General features: G+C 31.4%; 2 protein-coding genes and 1 long non-coding RNA gene across 3 annotated transcripts; all 3 read right to left on the bottom strand.

Annotated features, from left to right (window-relative positions):
* Positions 1 to 18: 18 nt before the first annotated feature.
* Positions 19 to 6,954, bottom strand: LOC144842240 (zinc finger CCCH domain-containing protein 15-like). Its single transcript, XM_078698655.1, has 10 exons — positions 6,800 to 6,954; positions 5,599 to 5,700; positions 5,200 to 5,308; positions 4,355 to 4,504; positions 3,947 to 4,038; positions 3,309 to 3,494; positions 2,634 to 2,783; positions 2,286 to 2,396; positions 1,413 to 1,566; positions 19 to 1,195 (listed from the first exon to the last, which is right to left on the bottom strand). The coding sequence occupies exons 1-10, from the start codon at positions 6,866 to 6,868 to the stop codon at positions 1,014 to 1,016; spliced, it is 1,305 nt and encodes a 434-aa protein (XP_078554781.1). The 5' UTR covers positions 6,869 to 6,954; the 3' UTR covers positions 19 to 1,013.
* A 904-nt stretch (positions 6,955 to 7,858) lies between these two features.
* On the bottom strand, positions 7,859 to 10,978 carry LOC144836642 (uncharacterized). The gene is made up of 5 exons (XR_013611370.1): positions 10,962 to 10,978; positions 9,276 to 9,350; positions 9,038 to 9,112; positions 8,820 to 8,897; positions 7,859 to 8,013 (listed from the first exon to the last, which is right to left on the bottom strand). It is a non-coding gene; the product is annotated as an uncharacterized LOC144836642 (long non-coding RNA).
* Positions 10,979 to 14,625: 3,647 nt separating this feature from the next.
* On the bottom strand, positions 14,626 to 17,371 carry LOC144836485 (uncharacterized). Its single transcript, XM_078691588.1, has 6 exons — positions 17,284 to 17,371; positions 16,965 to 17,051; positions 15,996 to 16,070; positions 15,412 to 15,486; positions 15,103 to 15,177; positions 14,626 to 14,870 (listed from the first exon to the last, which is right to left on the bottom strand). The coding sequence occupies exons 2-6, from the start codon at positions 17,029 to 17,031 to the stop codon at positions 14,809 to 14,811; spliced, it is 354 nt and encodes a 117-aa protein (XP_078547714.1). The 5' UTR covers positions 17,032 to 17,051; positions 17,284 to 17,371; the 3' UTR covers positions 14,626 to 14,808.
* Between the last annotated feature and the right edge of the window lie 6,083 nt (positions 17,372 to 23,454).

Below are 23,454 nucleotides of genomic sequence, written 5' to 3'. Positions count from 1 at the left end.
AGATACTTTCAACCAAAGATACATAAACAACTTATCGCTTTAATTCTGCCCGCAATGTAGTTGGTCAGCATGTTTAGCACTGTATATTATCATACTGTACTTCTGTATTTATTGCAAGCACATAAAAACTGATTCTATTTTTGAGTAACCTGTAATTTATAAATGTTTACACTATGAATGTAGTAAATCATTTCTTAAAAAATTGATTTTATTCAAAAGTTGCGATAGTGATGTGCCTGCTTACTTCCATTTTTAAATGCAACAAATTATTTTGGTTAATCATAAAAAATAAAATAATATATTTTTATCGTGAAATATATAAACGGACTGTTGAGGATAATAAAACCTCTTTTGAGAAAATAAATTAAATTTATTGATTGTCTGTATACAATATATCTTGAATATGGGTTTGTTGCTTTTATTACATGCAGATTTGTAGATTATTTAAAATCTATTTGTTTTTAGCGTATTACTTATTAACAGGGCCGTAAATATAGAGAGTTCATGCAACTTGCCTGCATGTTGTAACCATTGCATTATTCTTGGAAATATATCGTGTTTTGTTACACCTTCCTTTTCAGTAACCACAATACCCACTAAAATGGCAATGATCAGGGAGTTTTGTGACTCTGCCGAAAATCTTAAAACTCTCTCAAACATAACCATACTTTTCTCATGGTTCCACAACCTTTCTACTTTTTAAAATGTTTATGAAAATTGATTTACTGGAAAATCAGTATTCAGTTTTCAAAGAGAAGAGATTATACAGTAGAACCCTTTTTTTGGACACCTGTATTCAGAGAACACCTGCATTCAGGGGACACTTTCTTGTGAAACCAACAACAGCCAACCCCTATTAAGGATCTCACAGATGTCCCCAATAGTTCTACTGTATCACTCTCAATTCATTGGAAATATCCTAAAAACTGCTCAATAATACATGCATTTCATGATTGCAAGTTGGCAAAACTCTCTATATACTGTACAACTGTAAACATCCTCAACAGTTAACATCAATCCTCTAAATCTAATTCATCTAAATCTTCATCTAAATCATCAAGTTCATTTGTAAATAAATCTTCATCAACAGGGACGTCATCGCCATCGAATACTCCTTCGTCGATAGGCACGCCATTGACTTGAGTTACATCTGACGTCGGTAAAGCACCAGCCATTCCTAATTTAGATGATTCATCTAGAAAAAGAAAGTGAAATATTTTGACAAAGGTATCAGAAAGAAACTTTAAGTGATTTAAGTGGTAATGACTGCGACAAGCGATAGAAAGACTTGCTTAACTGATACAAAAGCAGTTAACATTTAGGAGTTAGGTGCTATGGTATTGGCAGACACGATACTGGAGGATGAATCGGTTGTATCTCTATTAATAATTAAGCATCGATGGTTTACATACCTTCTGTGTGACATGCACCTGGTAGGCTATTTTCTTTTGTAGCACCCACTTGTTCCCCACGTTGAGAGGGCTTTGAGATTGTACCAGTGTTGTCTACTTCAGTAGCTAGGCTACCCATATCTTCTAATGTGATTTCTTTTACTGGACCAGTATCCTATGAAATATAATGGAAGTTAAGCAATTTGTTTGATGAGGTGAACCAAACAAGATGTCACCATAATTGAATTTTAATTTGAAAATTCACATCCATAGAGTCATAGTAAAAAGATCAAAACTATAAATTATACATTATATAATATGGGTGTCCTCTGAATAGGAGTTAGCTGTAGTAATTTAACATACATTGCCCTTTTTTCATTTCACAGGAAAGTGTTCCAAAGAAGGGGTTCTAATTTAGTATGACTCTAGATATAATATATTGTATTCAAATTCAAAACAGTACTACAATAAATTATTATGTTGGTATCTGTATGTTCATACAATATTGCATAGCCTGGCAAAGTCCAAGATAAGCAATTCATCTCAGTATTAAAAATACTTAAAGATGTATTGTCCCCCTGAAAAATAATTATTGAAATTTGTTTTAAAATAAGCATTTTAATGCCACATAATAGTTCCACTTTGACCAAAAATGTGATTGAAAAAAAAATATTTATCTGAAAAAACTGTAATTTAATGCAAAAAATAGTCAAATTGGCTACCAGGCAAAGGATTTTTGGTTGAATTTAACCATTTATTTTGTCATTTTGTAAGTGAAAACATTTCTTTTCGTTTTTTTTCTACAGAAGTGATTAACTTGATTAAAACTACAAAATAACCTATTCAAAGTCTAATTTAATTAATCTTCATTTTTTATCTATAAATGGGTCTTACCACTTCTCCTTCCTCCTCATCTACTTCTCGTACATATCTGGTATCGTCCGCTCCTTCATCATCGGCATCTGCTAATTCTGGTTTGAATTCAAACACCTCTCTTCCACTCAGCTACAAGTTAATATATTTACAAGAATGATTATAATTTCATTGTGGAATACACAGGATGTAAATTCCCTTCAGAAAACTGATGGGTATATTTTTGTATGTTTTGTTTATTAACAATAAAAGATATTTTGAACTGGGGTACTATAGAAATAATGAACGTTTATTAATATTGAATGTTCCATATCTTTTAACGTATTAAAATATTAATTGTATTTAATCAATGACTTATGGCAAACTTACACCAAGAGCTCTTCCTTGTTTGAAATCATTCTTTTTCTTTGTCATTGTTTCTTCAAACATCTTCTTTTTCTCTGCAATTTTTCTCTTCTTCCAAGCAGTGAAACTTTCCAAAGTTAGTTTAGTTAAATTGGTAGATGCAAGTTTAGTCCTCTAGTTAGACACAAAAATAGAATTGTAAAGTTATATATAATATAATGCACTAACAAACTTAAGCAGATAGTAAACTGATATGTTTTTGATATGCATTTACTATGAATATATACAGTGTTAAAGTTTTTTATATTATTACTAGAAACTTCATTTTTATCTAAATTTGAAACACTCAAAATCATAATATAATTTAAGCGTGAATTTATATTGTTATTATTATCATTCATGCTTGTACTATATTGTGCCATTCTGGATAAATGTGTTAGTAACTATAATCTTCAAACTCAACAGTTCTTTTCAGAACTATATATACATGGTGTACTGCAAACTTCATATATACTCCTATCCTCGAGTATAAATCTCACCCCTACATTTATGCTAAATAGTTAACCTATGGTAAATCCACTGCTAATGCAATCCCAGTACTATAATCCAAGTTACCTCCCTAATTTCCCCCAAACCTAGGCCCCCTGAGACACTATACTTGATCCTATAGAGTAATAATGAAACAGAAAAGTAACATACCTCATCCTCAATTAGCTCCTCTAGTGATATCTTCTCCTCTTCCTCTTCGTCTGTCTTTTTATTTTTCTTAAGTACAAAGCCTGGTGGAAGCGCGTGTTTATACATGCACTTGTCGCCACCATTTGGACAAATCCAAAACCAACCATACTTACAATCCTCAATAGCTTGCAGGAAGAACTTACATACCTGAAAACAATACATAATGTATTCAATTATTATACATTTAATATATATTAAATGGAATATACAGTATACTCTGAAATATAATACATTTAATACATATTATATACAGTATATACAGTCTACAGTATATAAATACGAGAAAAATATTGATCATGCATGGCATGCTATCAGCATTACTAGGTACTTATTAATATGTACCCCTCTAAGAGGCAATATCTGTATAATACATCTTGTATGTGAAAAGATATTGTTTTGCATGTTTTAAATATAAAAGAAAAACAATGTTTGAACATAGTCTTTGCATCATATTGCATGAGAACATTTCAATTTTACATAGTACAAAATGATTCTGTTTGCATAGCTGTACATAGCATAGGATTACAGTTATGTTTTTATTGACTTTTGCATACCACAATGATACAGTTTTGCACTTATCATATATTATTTATACTTACTTTATCGGTCTTAGGTTGTTTAATCTCAGCCTCGCCATGCTTTTGATTTACAACGTCTTGCAGTTTTGCCTCGTCCCAATTATCCATAGTGTCTGATAGAAAAATACTAAACATGTTAATTACTATTATCAAAACCACAGAGAACATAAATGTGTCTGAAATTAAACGGCATTACATGACTTTTTTAACTGGCATAACCCCCTCCTTGTCTCGATTGCTAAATTGGGTTCTTGAAAGTTCACACAGGCAAACTGTGTACATAGTTTATAGTCCTTATCAGAGAAGACTTGTTTCACCATTAGAACTAGGAGCGAGTCGAACCGATGACAGTAAACGGCACCGCTGCCTTCACCACTTGGCAATTTTGACTCGCAATAATTTTTTTATTTAAAATTTTAATTAACTTACCCTTTTCCTTTTCATTTCTTTCATCTTCATACATACTTTTCTTTTCTGCTTTTCTCTGTAATGTGAGATCATGTGAAAATTTGCATTTGTCGCCCTTTTTGCATTGCCCTTGTTTAAAAAAGGCGCACACAACAGACTTCGGATCAACACCTGAAAATAGAACAAGTTTCTTTAAATAAACAACAGTAGGTTTCAAATAATGTACTCAAGCTTACATACCTGATAATAAACAATATTTAATAGTGTAATATAATAATATTGTAGATCGTTCCTAAAAGGGGGGGATTATCATTATTGATTTAATTATAAGGTTTGCCAAATGTTCTTAGACAAATATGGAAATATGGGCTAAACTTTCATGCAATTTCTTTTGATAGTGAAAAACGAAGTTATATGAGTACTGAAAATAAAAAACTCTAGCAAAATAAATCAAGGATGTGTTTTAATAAAAGATATGTCTGTACATTAAATGGTTTTTAAAACTGAGTGCCATGCTAAATCAGTAAAACATACACAATAGGGAGCTTTCGATCTAGAACCTACTGTACGTATTGATGCATAGAAACCAGCATCAAGGAAGCATGTCCTGATTTCTCTGCAGGTATTACATTAATATGATTTAACTAGGTCATCAGTTGTCAAATTAAAAGCTCTCTAAAGCCGTCTAAACTCTGTCTACACTATCGAACTAGTTTGACCAAAAAAAGTGTTTGCCCACACATATGCCCACATATGGTAGTGATATGACCAAATATGGTAGTGATATGACATCATGTCCATATATGGGCACATCACATTTTTTGTCACATAAAGTTTTATAGTGTAGACAAGGCTTAACATATAACCTTTAGCAACTTTTTGTGCAGCAGTTACTGGTTTGAACAGTTTGTTTAATTCTTCTTGTTCTTTCTTTTTATCTTCCTTCAGCTTGGTTTTGCTCTGCATATCTTCCATCTTGTTGATCAAGGAATTAAAAATGAAAATGTATTCTTGAATATAAATAATTGTAAGCATGATGTGTTGACATAAAATAAAACCACCCAAGATATTATAATTTTAACATCAAGATATCCAACTAAAAACAGTACGGGGAATGTTATTTGGGGCCACTCTAAATAATTAAGCCATTAATTAATACAGAATTTTAGTTTTGAAAATATATGGCATGATTAAGACTATAAACACCATACTGTTGTTACTTAATACTTCAAGACTGAAAATAAAATAAATTGTTTACAACATACCCTTGTAGTCTTTTGATTTCCATGTTGGACTTGTTTTGTTACATGTTGAATATATTTTTGGTTTTTTTGCCCTTTCTTGTTTTTCAATCCAAAAGTTTTATCCTATTTCGGTAGAAAGAATGAAAACATTAGTTACAGTATGAGTTGAAAGTAGCTAAATAATTAAATAATGGCCATGTTTCCACAGTAAAAAAATTAACTGATAAAAATTATATATTATTATTATATAAGTAACCGATAAATTTCCTGTCGCTTGAGAAGAATAATTTAATATCTCATTCAAATCAGATTATTATAGATGCAACCATTTTTTAAAGATGTATTGTCCCCCAAAAACATGAAAAATGAAGATTAATTAAATCAGACTTTGAATAGGTTATTTTGTAGTTTTAATAAAGTTAATCACTTTCGTATTAAAAAAAAAAAAAAAAAAAATGTTTTCACTTATAAGATAACATATAAATGGTTAAATTCAACCAACAATCTATTGGCTGGCAGCCAATTTGACCATTTTTTGTTTTAAATTACAGTTTTTTTAGGTAAATACAATTTGCTTAGATCCGATTTTTGGTCAAAGTGGATAACTATTGTGTGACATTAAAATTCCATATACAACAAAAAAATTGTAAAAAATATTTTTCAGGGGGACAATACATCTTTAACCTCCGACTTGAGTGAAAAATAGTTTTGTTGTGTTGTGATTGAGCACTTGGTGCTTAGTTATGGCCAAATTTGAAATAACAATGATAATGTAATAATACCTATCTAGGCCCTATAGTCTATGCTATTTAAATAGGCATGCATGAGCCTAGCTCATAAATAAATAGAGTATAGCCTAGCCTAGGCCTATACTATAGCCGCTAGGCCTAGGCTTATATCAATAATAATAAATCTCTGGCCTAGCTAGACCTAGGCTAGGAAGGTATACTATTCTAGATAGGGATATGTCTCATAGTTTTCAATAATAAAACATAAACATCCATAAATCTGGTAACTTAGCCGGCCAAAAGGTCCATCAAACCCGCTGGCCTCGTGTAGCAATGGAGTCTCTCTCTACTAGACTCGAGGCATACTAGCTAGTACTAGGCCTAGCCTAGGCATAGGCTTGTAGCCTAGGCCTACACTACAGCAGCTACTTACAAATTGAAATGTGTATTATAAACGAGCATAACAGTGAAAATAATTCAAATGGAAACTTAACCTCAATAATCTTTTCTTTTTTCTTCTGATCATTTTTCTTACTTGGTTGTTGTGCCTTCTTAGGTGGCATTTTGGGTTAATTATTTAACCTAACAGAATGATGTTCTTTTCACAGTGTGGCGAAATCGGACGTCAACTTCTGGTGGATGTGTTATAGGGCACTGTTTTAGAATGAGTTTTTAAAAACAGATTGTACTGTATTTAATACTTTTCGTTTGTTCTTTTATTATAATTGTAATATTTATTAATAATTCCTTAATAAATTTTATTCAGTTATTAATTAATAATTAGTAACCAGGCATTATTATGATGTTAAATTGAAAAACCTGTCTGCTCTGATGAGCTGACTAGATATCGCATCCAGTGAGAGGAGGAGCAGTAGTTTGCGACTGATGATGGCGCTATACACATTTTCCATGGTGTGGCCTCGCATGGCATGTTATGAAACGTTATTTTCTTCTTCACTTCAAGCTTGTGACTCACACTATTATTAGAAGAGTCACAATTTCACTCTTCCCTGATTATAGCATAGAGATATTATAGTGATATTATAGTAACTATAATATCTCTATGATTATAGTTACCTAAAAAAGGTCAAAACAAACTATGTTTTATAGTTATTTTAATTTGCCTAATTAATATTGTGTTCACAATAAATGATATATAACCAACATTTTTAGTCGCGTGGACGCGACTCTATAGTTCACTATGTCGGTCGGTCGGTCTGTCTGTCGGTCTGTCTGTCGGTCTGTCGGTCTGTCTGTCGGTCCGGTATCACTATGCATTGTAGCACGCGACTTAATGGCTGTTGGCCTTGTTAATATAAGGAAAGGAAACAAGAGTAAAAAGAAAATTAGGTCATGGAAGCCTACTTTAAAAAAAAAATTATATTAAGCTCATACACTATATAGGGTGCGTTTCTCTGATCGGAATATAAAATATATACAGGGTAAACAATAATGTAAACAAGACCAAAAAAAGAAAAAAAACTTAACATTGCAGTACCGGGCCTATAGCAAATACTGGAAAATAGTGCTTTCAACCAAGAAGAGAAAAGACAACAAACTATTATAATATTGTTACATTTTATTGTGGCAACACTCGGTCATCTGTTGCCAAATAAATGGAAAAGCTATTACAATTAAAGTCTAAGTTTCTTTTCTTATGCTCTAATAATATCTGCTTGGCTAATGTAAAAACCGTCTACTATGTTATCTGTAACAAATGAAAAAAAAAACACCCCGGTCACTTTTCACATGTTATGCCTTTTATAAACAAACAAAAAAACACCCTAATAAGAAAGTCACTTTTCACATTTTATGCCTTTTATAAACAAAAAAAAACACCCTAATAAGAAAGTCACTTTTCACATTTTATGCCTTTTATAAACAAAAAAAACAATTTAATAAGAAAGTCACTTTTCACATTTTATGCCTTTTATAAACAAACAAAAAACACCCTAATAAGAAAGTCACTTTTCACATTTTATGTCTTTTATAAACAAAAAAAAAACACCCTAATAAGAAAGTCACTTTTCACATTTTTGCCTTTAATAAACAAAAAAAAACACCCTAATAAGAAAGTCACTTTTCACATTTTATGCCTTTTATAAACATAAAAAAACACCCTAATAAGAAAGTTACTTTTCACATTTTATGCCTTTTATAAAAAAAAAACACCCTAATAAGAAAGTCACTTTTCACATTTTATGCCTTTTATAAACAAAAAAAAAACACCCTAATAAGAAAGTCACTTTTCACATTTTATGCCTTTTATAACCAAAAAAAACACCCTAATAAGAATGTCACTTTTCACATTTTATGCCTTTTATAAACAAAAAAAAACACCCTAATAAGAAAGTCACTTTTCACATTTTATGCCTTTTATAAACAAAAAAAAACACCCTAATAAGAAAGTCACTTTTCACATTTTATGCCTTTTATAAACAAAAAAAAGACACCCTAATAAGAAAGTCACTTTTCACATTTTATGCCTTTTATAAACAAAAAAAAACACCTTACCACAGAAAGCTATTCCATTGCTGTTATGGTGACATCTTTCTGGCGCAATGCAGTTATTATCACTACTACATTCGACCTCTAAGTAGCAAATTATAAAAGTCAAAATAAACAGGTATAATGTAAAAGGCCGATTATCGTTATTAAAATGGTTTTCAGTAGGTTTGTGTCGTACGTGTATATGTGTACCATTTTTTTTTTTTATAAAAAGACCATCTTACCACAGAAAGCTAGTCCATCTATAATAGAGCATCTCGCTGGTGGTGTGCAGTGAGCATCACTACTACATGCCTTATCTAAGTAAAAGCAAATGATAAAATTTAAAACAAACCAAAGGCTGATTGTTCTGGTATTTTTTCTTCGATTATTAGAAAGATTTTGTTGTTGAATTGTAATGTTTCTTGTTTAATGATAAATAATACTAATTCACAATTATCTTCAATATTATATATTTCCAACCTGCATTAGATATCTTAGATCCAAGTCGACAGCACAATATTAACAGTACTGTTGTAAATCGAAGCATCTTGTTTTCTGGAATGAAATATACAGAGAACGGAAACATAATGATAATTATTGAATAATGAAAAACCAATTAATTAATTAAAAAATAATTTAAAATCGAGGAAAATTTATTTTAGCAGATAATAACATTTTACTTACTGTTATTACAACCCAGGTAGATCCGTAACTTGCAAGCTTGCTTTGCACAACTTGATTAATAATGTTTAGGCGTAGACTGATATCATAAAACGCAATATTTATATATTTAAATAAATTATAGCGCTATAGAAAATAATAATTTTATTTATTATTATTTATGTAAATAATATTTACATAAATAATAATAAATAAATTTAATTATTATTATGAAATGATAAGCTTTACGATGTTATTTTTATCTGCTTATATATTATTATATTATAATTATAATATCTGCCTATTATATAAGCAGATAAAAATAACATCGTAAAGCTTATCATTTCATATAGAACTAGAGAGCACTCCAATAGTGCATACCTCCGTCTACTGATTTACTGGCTCCTGTGACAACACACTGGACCTTTAATAAATACAGCGATGTCATATGAGTGGTAACCCCCAAGAGCCCCTTATGTCTTAGTGCTGAGTGTGATAAGGCTAATTGCACATCCTTTTAAATGGACCACTATCTACAATAAACGTTTTTAGAACCTAAAGAATAATTATATCCATGATGTGTTTATGACTTAAACATTTCTACTTATTTCATTTTATTCCAATTCGTATTCTACAGCAAAGAATCTCCTAATGTTACTTTAGATAAAAAAAAACTTACACTATTAATCAATTGATTACATTAGACGATTTGAAAACCAATCTCTCTCTCTCCCCCGTTTGACAGGTTCATACATTTCTTAGTCTTCCTATTATGAAAACATAGCTAACTGCGCCAATTGAGGAAATCGTTTTTCATAGTTTGTCCTAGAAGTTAAAACAAAAAAATATCAGCTACACTTATTACTAAATAGACTACAAATCTTAGGTACATACGTCGATATTTTATTAATTTCACGTCAAATATTGTTAAATGTATAGTGTGGTACAATGCCCTCGCAGTCCCCTCTTCACACACAATTTGATTTTACAATACAATTGGCAACAAAAGAAGCAGCTTGTTAATTCGGTTACCAATCGTAGTTGTCTAAAGCCTGTAGTTGTCCTCTTTATTTGTATAATATATCATAATTAATTAAGACTAAAATACCCGTTCTTCTGCAATGCGTCGCACATAAACGACGCCTGAGTTGACGAGTGTGTGTAAACTCCAGAGTTTGCTGACGTTAGTATTGCATTATTTATTTAATTCTAATCGTTTAACAAGTAGTGTCCTGTACGATTATTAACCAATCAAATTACAGGATTCTCTTTTCAAATTACAAATCATAACGTAATACAGTTTCTATCATGACGGCATTTACTATCCAAAGAACGACTACACATAGATACACTTTATTCTTAAGAATAGACTATTTTGGAAAATTGTCTTCTTTGCCAAGATACGTGGATATAAAATACAATATAATATATAATATAATCCTTATTTATAATCATGTTTTAAAAATATTTGTTTTTGTGTTTAGCAAATACTAAAATTCTACTTACTGTTATTGCAACCCAGGTAGATCCATAACTTGCAAGCTTGCTTTGCACAACTTGATTAATAAATGTTTAGGCGAAGGCTGATATTTATATATTTAAATACATCATAGCGGGATAGAACATGATAATGGTAAATTTATTTATTATTATTTATGGAAATATATACGCAGATAAAAATAACATCGTAAAGCTTATCATTTCATATAGAACTAGAGAGCACTCCAAGAGTGCATACCTCCGCCTACAGTATAATTCCACTCCATAAAATCACAAAAATTGTCGTAGACTGCCGATTGCTGGTTGTGATTAGACTAATTGCACTACATACTCTAAAATGTGAGTTTGGTGTAATGGTTATGTTACAACCTCTCCCGGGTTCTATCCCCGAGGGTATTTTTAAAAAATGTCAACCGTGTCCTCTAAGCTGTTCACAAACAAACCCACAATCAAATAAACAAACATACAGAAAGAGTTTCCTCAAGTTTGCTAGTATAGATCAGTTGATGAACTTGATGGAAACTGCATAAAATAGTTTGTAGAACTGGTTTGCGGAGGTTTGTGAATTCAGCCAACCCAAATCACAGTCATGTGACATGGTAACAGGGACTCTAGTCTTAATAACTACTACAAACAGTGGTAAACGAAGGTTTGGTAAAGTTTTCTACTATAGAATAGGTTTTAGCATGGATAAAATAAGCAGTACTTATCTTATCCATGGTTTTATCATCGTTATCATACATTGTGCGAGAAAAAAAAATACGTAAAATAAAACAATAAAAAGATTAAGACAAAAATTTGGTTTTACGTGAAGACAAGAAGTGCCAATTAATGATTTTTTGTTCATGTTTATGTCCTCTATCCGCCTACATTAGAAGGTGAGACATATATTTTCGCTACATGTTTGTTATTGCTTGTTTGTTTGTTTGTCTTTCTAGTCAAAGGTTTGCTAGTGTAAACTAAATAATACTTGTTATTTTGACCTAAATGTCACTTTGGATGTTTTATAATAATTATAACATTTATTTCTACAAAATGGAATAAATAGTGGTAAAGATGGATGGTAGTAGTTTGTTTTACATATGATTCTTAAAGCCTTTTTTGGTGTGCATAGATACGTTTCATGTTTTTGCCATCAGTAGTGCCCCAAACTGTTATACAATATGATATAATTTATATTTGGTAAGATCAATGAGTTGTATATACTTAATAAGACTTTATAAGGAAGGATACCTACCAGATCAGAACACCGGGAGACGATCCCCTACTCTTTGTGAATAGTGTACCAAGTTCTTTAACGTGCATTATGTACATGGGACCAACGGCTTCACGTCCCATCAGAAGGACGAGGCAATGAGAGTAAAGTATCTTGCCTAAGGATACAGTTAGTATGGTACAGATAGGTTCGAACTCATGCCTATCACACGCTAGTCCGATACTATCATTAAACCATCACTCTCCGGCGGTATACAGCACCCGCCGCGATTCCAGACGGTCACCCATCCAGAATGCAACCGGGCCCAACATTGCCTAATTTCGGTGATCTGACGGAAACCGGTGTTTCAACGCTGTATGGCCGTATACGATGCATTATTATTTACCACTATCTATGCTCAAATATGATTCGCCAAAAGATTTTTTGCTTGTTTTGTGGCTGTTTCACTTCTTCTCAGTTTTACAATGTTACAGTATTTACTTTATTGTGTGGTGCATGAAATGAAATGAAATAAATATCAAAATAAATATCACTGATTTTTTAACATGACTAAAGGCTGTTTAACAATTGTTTTCAATATGTCTTAATACTACAACAACAGTATTTAGAATATAAAATTAAACTAAAATGAAGGTAAATACCGTACCTTAGCTCAGCAAGCTTTGCCAGACAACTTAATGATTACTGAAAGTTGCACCGAAGGCTTATTATCTTAAAAAATTACATATTTTTGCACAATCGAAAATAATGTGTTGGTAAATTTATGTAATCAAATAAAAAACGAACAAACAGTATTTAATTGATTTTTGACCTTTCATGATATTCTCTTTCACATTAAATGCATAAGTTTCAATACATTATCGTTTATTGACTCGTAAAAGTATGCTTAGCATCGATCGAACGTGACCCGATGTCGTTTAATCACATTACAAGAGATGTTTTGTATTATAGGCATATTCAATTTTGGCATTAGCACTTTTATTATTGAATATCATACAGCATATATTTGAATAAGTTATTTATGTATTATATTTATTATAAGTTTATTAATGTATGCAAATAAGGAAATAAAAAACGAACAAACAATGTCGTTTAATCACATTACAAAAGATGTTTTGTTTTATAGGCATATTCAATGTTGGCATTAGCACTTTTATTATTAAATATCATACAGCATATATTTGAATAAGTTATTTATGTATTATATTTATTATAAGTTTATTAATGTATGCAAATAAGGAAATAAAAAACGAACAAACAATGTCGTTTAATCACATTACAAAAGATGTTTTGTATTATAGGCATATTCAATGTTGGCATTAGCACTTTTATTATTAAATATCATACAGCATATATTTGAATAAGTTATTTATGTATTATATTTATTATAAGTTTATTAATGTATGCAAATAAGAAAATAAAAAACAATTTTTAATTGATATTTAGACCTTTTCTGCTATTGTCTTTCACATTATGCATAAGTTTTAATACATTATCACCATCGTTTCTTGACTCATAAAATTAGGCTTAACACCGATCGATTAACAAGGAAATGTCAAGATTATAATTATTCAAGCATTGTCGTTTATATCATAGGTCTATAACATTTGGCATTATCACGCACTATTATTAAATATCATACAGATTTTAATAGATTATAACGATTAAAATAATAAACTTTATAAAAGTATGCAAATAAGCAAATAAATAATTTAAGGATGACATCTGGAAACAAGATATAGTGAGTTCACACTTAGTCCGGATTCCGGTCCCGTGGCCGGAGAAAAAAATGTGGTACCGGTTATATATAGGTTAGAAATAATGAATATACATCGTATACATCTAGTATAGTAGCACGATTATCAACCAATCAAATTACAGGATTCTCTTCATAAATTATAAATATAATTTGTACCATCTTAGTTTCTATCATGACGACATTTACTACCGGTATCCAAATAATGACTATCAAACGAGAGTAGTAGGCCTAACTTGCTTAAAATAAATATCCACCTCCATAAACTTTCATCTCATATAAATTATCTCTGTGGAAATAAACGTCTCGCTGATATATTCCGCGTAACGTAGATTTTATAACAAAATAGTCGAATTAAACTGCAATTGTAACGCACGCTTAATTTTCGTGATCGCTGTCCACCAATTGGTGCACGAGAATTGTGGGTTTAACAGATACACACAAAAATTAAGTACTGAAATTATAACAATAATAATAATGAATGAATTAATGATTACCGCATGCTTTGGTTTATATTATGACTGAATCTGGGTCTTTAGGCATTTTAAAGAATTTTAACGGCTTTTTAATGATTTGATTTACTGTGTACTTGTATATATTATATTGTTGTTAGATTCTTTTGAATTTTTGCTTTGTACGTTGTTTGCAGAATTATTCAGCTGTTGGCTGCCTTCTGTTTGTACTATTTATGTGGGTTTTTTTTTATGAATAAATACCTATATATAGAAATATGATGCTTAGAAGAAGAAGAAATACAAACAAAACAAGCATAATTATGTTATTTTATTCTACCACCGAGAATTGGGCCTTTAAGCACACAAAACGTACAAATTATCTTTATGCATTTCAGAGCATCAACCATTTTATCGAAGGCAATTTATTTAACCAAATGATCTTGCAACATCTCCATGGCTGCCAAAAACAGTGAAATCGTCATCATTAACTGTAAAAAAAGTGTGTAACAAAAGTGTGAGAAATATAATTTAAGAAAATGATAGTTTAACCACAATTTAACATTGTATGCAATATTCAACTGACGTTTTCTACAGAATGTATCATTGAATACAATTAATATCATACATAATATTAATGTGTAACTCAAATTATTTTTACTTTAAGACGCAAATCCTTGAGCAGACTAATGTTTGCTATAAATACAAATATAATAAACTTACCACAAAAATGAATATTGATTTCCTGGTCAAATTTGCAATTTGTAGACTTACACCAACTATCACCACATGGCTCCACTTTAAGAAAACAAACCATATGTGTGATTTATTAAAATATCAAAATAATTAATTAAGACTAAAATACCGGTTCTTCTGCGATGCATCGCACATAAACAACGCCTGAGTTGACGAAAATATAATTAATATCATACATAATATTAATGTGTAACTCAAATTATTTTTATTTTAAGACGCAAGTCATCCTTGAGCAGACTAATGTTTGCTATGAATACAATTAATATAATAACTTACCACAATAATGTGTATTGTCTTGCTGGTAAAATATGCAATGTGTAGGCCTACACCAACTATCACCACATGGCTCCACTTTAAGAAAAACAAACCATATGTGTGATTTATTAAAATATCACAATAATTAATTAAGACTAAAATACCGGTTCTTCTGCGATGCATCGCACATAAACAACGCCTGAGTTGACGAGTGTTTGTAAACTCTAGAGTTTTGATGACGTTAGTATGCATTATTTTAATTGTAAGCGTTCAATTGTAATGAGTGAGTGGCCAAGCTGTTAGTTAAACCACAATTTAGCTTTATATGCAATGTTCAACTGACGTTTACCTACAAAATGTATCATTAAATATAATTAATATCATACATAATATTAATGTGTAACTCAAATTATTTTTACTTTAAAGGCCAGGTGCGGGCAAAAAATGTCTATTGATCATATACATTCCAATAATTATCGATCTATAGTTTCCCCCATGTTTCATAATTTTTGGGATTTTATTTGTGTTACTGTACCTAAGCTTTAAGGCGCAAGTCATCATTGAGCAGACTAATGCTTGCTATGAATACAAATATAATAACTTACCACAATAATGTGTTTTGCGTTCCAGGTCAACTTCGCAATGTGTAGGCATACACCAACTACCACCACATGGCTTCACTTTAAGAAAACAAACCATATGTGTGATTTATTAAAATATCACAATAATTAATTAAGACTAAAATACCGGTTCTTCTGCGATGCATCGCACATAAACAACGCCTGAGTTGACGACTGTTTGTAAACTCCAGAGTTTTGATGACGTTAGTATTGCATTATTTTAATTGTAATCGTTTAATTGTAATGAGTGGCCGAGCGGTTAAGACAGTGGAACCGTAATCCATTGCTATAACATCTGCAAGGGTCCGAGGCTCACTACGCTCCATGGTTCAGGTGGTAGAACAAGTCTTCTAGACTATAAACCGTAGGTCCAGTGTATGTATATTGCTCATGTGCACTTTAAAGAACCTAGTACATCTTTCGAGACGAGTAGGAGGATACCCCGGTGTACTAGTTCACACACACTGTCGTGGACAGACGTAATGGCGCCGTAGTTGGCTGCCGATGACACCACCGATGTGACCCTTAGGGGAGAAGAATGTTGTTGAAATGGTGTAACATCTGTCCACAGCGCTCTGATCTTCATGAAATTGCGCTATATAAATGTCGCATTCCATTACGCTTAACAACGCCTGTAAGATGATTATCTTCTCAAATTATAAATCATAACTTAATACAGTTTCTATCGTGACGGCATCTACTATCCAAAGAACGACTAGACATAGATACACTTTATTCGTAAAGAATAGACGATTTTGGAAAATTGTCTTCTTTAACAAGATACAGGATATAAAATAATTTAAAATACTTAAGAAGACATTAAAAAAAAAGAAAAATACGATAAAAAATACAAATATTTAAAATACCGAATTATAAAAAGTTGTGTATTTTGTTTGGAATAAAAGATAGTTTTTGATTTAAGTGGTCTAATTCTGCCAATTATACATTTCTAACCTTCATTATGTGTCTCATTAGGTCGACAGCACGATATTAACATTAATATTATTGTAAATCGAAGCATCTTGTTTTCTGGAATGAAATCTACGGAGATCGGAAAAATAATGATAAGACATATTATGAACAAGATAGAGCAAAGAGCTAAATGAAAAACCAATTAATTAATTCCCTAAAATAAGAATAAAAATTAAATAATAAAAAAACCAAGAAAATGGGGTTGATATTTAAAGTATTTTTAATACATTTGTCTTAATCCTTATATAAAATTCATGTTTTAAAAATAATTGTTTTTGTGTTTAGCTAGCAGATAACTTACTGTTATTGAAACCCAGGTAGATCCGTAACTTGCAAGCTTGCTTTGCACAACTTGATTAATAAATGTTTAGGCTCAGGCTGATATTTATATATTTAAATAAATTATAGCGCAATAGAAAATAATAATGATAAATTTTATTTATTTATTATTATTTATGTAAATATAAGCAGATAAAAATAACATCGTAAAGCTTATCATTTCATATAGAACTAGAGTGCACTCCAAGAGTGCATACCTCCGCCTACAGTATGCTTTAGTACTGAGTGTGATAAGACTAATTGCACTACATCCTTTTTAATGTAAGTCAGGTGTAATGGTTATTTATACAACCTCTCACAGCTGAGATCCCGGGTTCTGTCCCTGATGTTTTTAAATAATTTTTATAATAAAAATCATTTCCTCTAAGCTGTTCACAAACAAACCCACAATCAAATAAACAAACACACAGAAAGAGTTTCCTCAAGTTTGCTAGTGTAGATCAGTTGATGAACTTTTGGAAACTGCATAAAAACAGTTTGTAGAACTGGTTTGCGGAGGTTTGTGAATGCCAACCCAAATCACAGTCATGTGACATGGTAACAGGGAGTCTAGTTTTAATAACTTCTACAAACAGTGGTGGTAAACCGGGAGTTTTGCAAACGAAGGTTTGGTAAAGTTTTCTACAATAGAATAGGTTTTAGAAAATATAAAATATTCAGACAAAAACTTGGTTACATGAAGTGCCCATATATGATGCTTTTCTCGTTGTATTACCTCCGTCCGCCTACATTAGGAGGTTATGCCTATATTTTGACTCCTCTTTTCTTATATTGTTGGTTTGTTTTTCTAGTCACAAGTTTGCTAGCGTACACTAAACTTTGATACCTACGTTATTTCCCAATACATTAGGCCTAAATGATAAAAATGGTTCATTATCATGAAAGTTTCTGCTAAATGAATAAATAGAAAACAGTAATAGCAAATTGAAATATGATTCAATTTAAAAGACAAAATAACTATTCGTGTGTTTTTATGCGTATATTTATACCACTGAGAATATTTTATTCTGAATCACTGAATATCATCAAACAATGCACAGAAAGAGTACATAACATTATCATCATTTTCCTCGGTGAACATCTGCTCTGCTGCCATAAAATGTTCTATTCACTACAATAAGTAGAAATAGAACAATAATGTAGGCCTTAAGATTATGAACTGATCTTTCACAACAAAATCTGTATCGACTATCTAATATTGGGAGCGTGTGAAAGTTAGCAGAATATCTTGTGTATGTTTGCCTTCAGTTGAAGAGTCAGGGTTACAAATCTGTTTTATCAAATAATGACTGACGAGCCTCATCCTCTCCATGATGTAGTTATCAGTCATTATATCCCCAGAAGTTGACGTATGCGAGTTCCTGCTTTTGCCACCAACAGATACCGTGATTCAATTGTAGCTAAGGGCATTGGTTCCTTTAATGAAGATGATAAAAGGTAACTTGTGGGGGTGGGTCTGATCTTTTATATGTTTTTTATATGATTATTGTTGTTTTGTAAGCTCCTGAAATTTCTTCTTTTGGAGATAATAAAGTATGTCGTATGTCTTATGTCTATATCGCGTTTCAATCACACAGGTCTCTAAACAAAATCACTCGATTGGCACGAACGAACGCACGAACGAACGTACGAACGAACGAACGCAGTAAATTTTATATTAAAATCATGAAGTGTGATAAGATTGCAAGACGGTATTAAAACAAAAATAGGCGTTAAACTTTAAAGTAATTATCTATAATTAATATTGTTATATGTTCTATAAATAATATGTCGTCGTCGTAGGAGTGATTATAGGAATTTACGATGACTTTTACCAGTATCAGTAGAGTATTCATTGCCGTTTTAATACTATGTACATAGATAATATTATTATATTCAACAATTTAAAACAAAAACACCTACATTTAATGTCTCATCAGAACATTTTTTAATTTTTGTCATCCTTGAGCAGACTAATGTTTACTATGAATACAATCATAATAACTTAATACAAACATGTATTGCTTTTCATGTCAAATTGGCACCTTTCACACTGTCACATCGTTCGTCTTTAAATCATAGGTGTGATTTATTAATATATTACAATAATGAATTAAGACTCTGCGATGTGGCGCACATAAACAACGCATTCTTTTTTGAAAAGACATCTATCAACCTGACGGCACAGAATTTATAGGCCGATAGCATAATATACACATTATGGTTATTGTCAATCGAAACATATGTTTTCTGAATGAAAAAAAATGAAACAAATATTAGACAAACAGCATGGATTATCTTAAATGGACAATGATAAGGTATAAGGTATAACTAGGTATTTATATTTGTTCTCAAGCTTAGCTGGAAACTGAGGAAATATTTATTATGATTAGGATAAGGCCCTCCACGGACCCACGGCACCCAGCAGTGCAGCGCCTACCAGATCAGCACACCGGGAGACGATCCCTACTCTTTGCGAATGGTGTAAAAGTTCTTTAACGTGCATTATGTACACGGGACCAACGGCTTTACGTCCCATCCGGCAATGAGAGTAAAGCATCTTGCCTAAGGATACAGTTAGTATGGTACAGATAGGTTCGAACCCATGCCTATCACACGCTAGTCCGATACTATCATTACACCATCACTCTCCGGTGATACAGCGCCCGCCGCGATTCCAGACGGTCTCCCATCCAGAATGCAACCGGGCCCAACATTGCTTAATTTCGGTGATCTGACGGAAACCGGTATTTCAACGCTGTATGGACGTATACGATGCATTATTATTTACCACTATCTATGCTCAAATATGATTCGCCAAAAGATTTTTTGCTTGTTTTGTGGCTGTTTCACTTTTTCTCAGTTTTACAATGTTACAGTATTTACTTTATTATGTCGTGCTTGAAATAAAATGAAATAAATATCAAAATAAATATCACTGATTTTTTAACATGACTAAAGGCTGTTTAACAATTGTTTTTCAATATGTTTTAATACAACAACAACAATATTTAGAATATAAAATTAAACTAAAATGAAGGTAAATACCGTACCTTAGCTCAGCAAGCTTTGCCAGACAACTTGATGATTACTGAAAGTTGCACCCGTAAGTACTCTAGTAGCTAGATCAACTTTCGTATGCACTTTGAGGTCCAGAGAATTTGACTTCAGAAATTGGTTTAGGGTGGTCAAACAATCAATTTTGGATTGGTTACACATTTTGAAAATGTGGCGAAAGGTCAAAAGGTCAAGGTGAAAGGTTATAATACCAAACACCAACATGTCCTTAAATCTCGACAACCACTGGTCACAGCAAGGTAATTTTGGTCTCAAATTGATCAGAAGGTATACATTTATATTCAGTCTAATGGGACATTTTAGTAAAAATGAAATGCCATTTCTGACATTTGACCCACAACTCAGGGCATGTATGTATCTCCGTAACTACTGGTCGTAGACACTTGAATTTGGTCTTAAACTGTTCGAAATATAGATTTTGTTATTTGTTACACATTTTGAAAAATGTTACAAAAAGTCAAAGAGTCAGGGTCAAGGGTTATATGAAGAAATATAATGGGGCATTTTAGTCAAAAATGATCAGAAATGCCCTTTCTGACCTTTGACCCACATACCAGGGCATCTCCATATCTCTGTAAGTACTGGTCGTAGAAACTTAAATTTGGTATCAAATTGTTAGAAATATACATATTTATATTCATTCTAACAGAAAATTTGGTGAAAAGATGATCAGAAATACTATTAATTACTAATGTTTCAAACAAAAAACATACCTCTACACAACTTATTCTTACAGGGCATCTTCATATCTTTGTAAGTACTGTTGTAGAAACTTAAATTTTGTATCAAATTGTTCGAAATATACATATTTACATTCATTCTAATAGAAAATTTGGTTAAAAGATGACCAGAAATACTATTAATTACTAATGTTATTGTTTCAAACAAATAACATATCTCTACACAACTTATCCTTGGACAGTAATGTTTTGCAATAACTTATGCTTTAAATTGTTTCATTATACGATTTAAAACAAATCATTTACTGTTTGTAATTGTATTTTTGCTTATAATAATGCTAGAAAGTATTTTTGACCCCCGAGGATGATCAAACATTTTGATAGAAACGTCGAGCCCAACAGAATTCTTTTCAGAATGCTAAAGTAACTTACCGAATTCATCCTAATAAACGACCCGGGCATTTATTGTTCAGAAGGGTATTTTCGTTTTTTATTGGTGTAATATGGTATGTATAATCAAATAAATACTACCTACAGCAGAAAAAAAAATACAGCACAATTATTATCAACAAGGCCAACAGCCATAAGTCGCGTGCTCTCAGAAAAAAATTAACTTTCAAAAAGTAATGTACTTTAAAAATTTTCTGTACATCAAAACAGTTCAAAAAGTACAGAAAAGCGATAAAACGCCTAGTGATACCGGGCCAACAGACAAACAGACCGACAGACAGACCGACCGACATAGTAAACTATAGAGTCACGTCCACGCGACTAAAAAGTGATACAAAAATGCTTGGTAAATTGTAGATTATGGTAGTCATTGAAATGTGTTGTGATACAATTATTAGTCGCTTGCAACGCAACTCTACAGCTCACTATGTCGGTCGGTTGGTCGGTAAACACTAACTAAAATTTGAGCACGCGACTGCAGCCATATATATGGCCTTGTTTTGTATATGCGTGTGGCGGGGCGTTTAAATCGAAGGGAGGGGTGAGCGTTTATTTAAAATGTTTCTGTTTATTCATAATAAGACCAACTTTAACCTCGTAAATGTTTATGCTCCAAACAATTACAAGGAAAGAGCAATATTTTTTAAGAAACTTGAAAATAAGATAAACACATTATGTGATGTAACTAATGAATACATAATAATAGGAGGTGACATGAATTGCATATTAGATAAAAAGGTAGATCAGAAAAACAGCGTGAATAGCTACGACAAATCACCAATAGCATTAAAAAAATGCATGAATAAGTTACATTTAATTGATATATGGAGACAAAGTCATAAAGATAAATCCCAATTTACATGGAGAAGAAAGGATACGTACAGAAGGTTAGACTTTTGGTGCATATCAAACGCCCTTTATAAAAATGGTGACATCATTTCTACAGATATTCGACCTTGTATCTTCTCTGATCATCAAGCGATATCTTTGAAAATAATAAATGATGAAAAAAAGAGAGGTCCAGGATTCTGGAAACTAAACAATAAGGTCTTGAATGATGAAATATATGCGTTAAATGTTATACACATAATTGAAAAGACAAAAAAAAACGAATATAACTTGAAACCTGACCGTTTATGGGAATACTTAAAAGTTAAAATAAAAGAGTTCTCGTGTAAATATTGTTCAAGAAAGAAAATTAAAAAAAATTATACTAAAGAAAAGTTGATAAAAGAAGTTAGCGAACTTACAAAAAAACTTGATTCAACCTACAGCCAAGAAACTGACTGTCAATTAAAAAATAAAATAGAACAACTTGATGAAATATACACATCTGAGGCCCAAGGAGCCCAAATCCGTTCGAGAATAGAATGGTTTGAAAAGGGAGAAAAAAATACTAAGTTTTTTCTCGGCCTTGAAAAAAATAATGGAAAAAGAAAACAAATTACTACCCTATTAAAAACTAATGGAAAGTATACTACCGACACTAATGAAATTTTAAGAGAACAGGTCAACTTTTACAAAAACTTATATTCCAAAAAAAATATTTCTGTTAATAATATAAATAGCTATCTTGATAAATCAAAATCCAAAACACTTTCATTAAATGACAGTATGCAATGTGAAGGTTTACTAACTATAGATGAATTAACAAGTGCTCTTCATAAAATGCACTTGAATAAAAGTCCGGGGTGTGATGGACTAAGTGTAGAATTTTACAAGTTTTTTTGGAATCATATAAAAGAAATGTTATGTGCATCCTTAAATTATAGCTACAATAAAAGTAAACTACCTAAAACACAAAAAAAGGGAATAATAAAGTTATTATTTAAAAATGGAAAAAGAGAATTACTAACAAACTGGAGACCAATTACATTGTTAAATGTTGATTATAAAATTATGGCCTATGCCCTATCGAGTAGAATACAAAAAATAATTGCCCCAAT

The sequence above is a fragment of the Antedon bifida genome, chromosome 1 (genome assembly GCF_963402885.1).
Source record: "Antedon bifida chromosome 1, ecAntBifi1.1, whole genome shotgun sequence".
Taxonomy (NCBI): Eukaryota; Metazoa; Echinodermata; class Crinoidea; order Comatulida; family Antedonidae; genus Antedon; species Antedon bifida.
The sequence above is the reverse complement of the archived record's forward strand: the minus strand, read 5'-3'. Positions and strand labels throughout refer to the sequence as shown.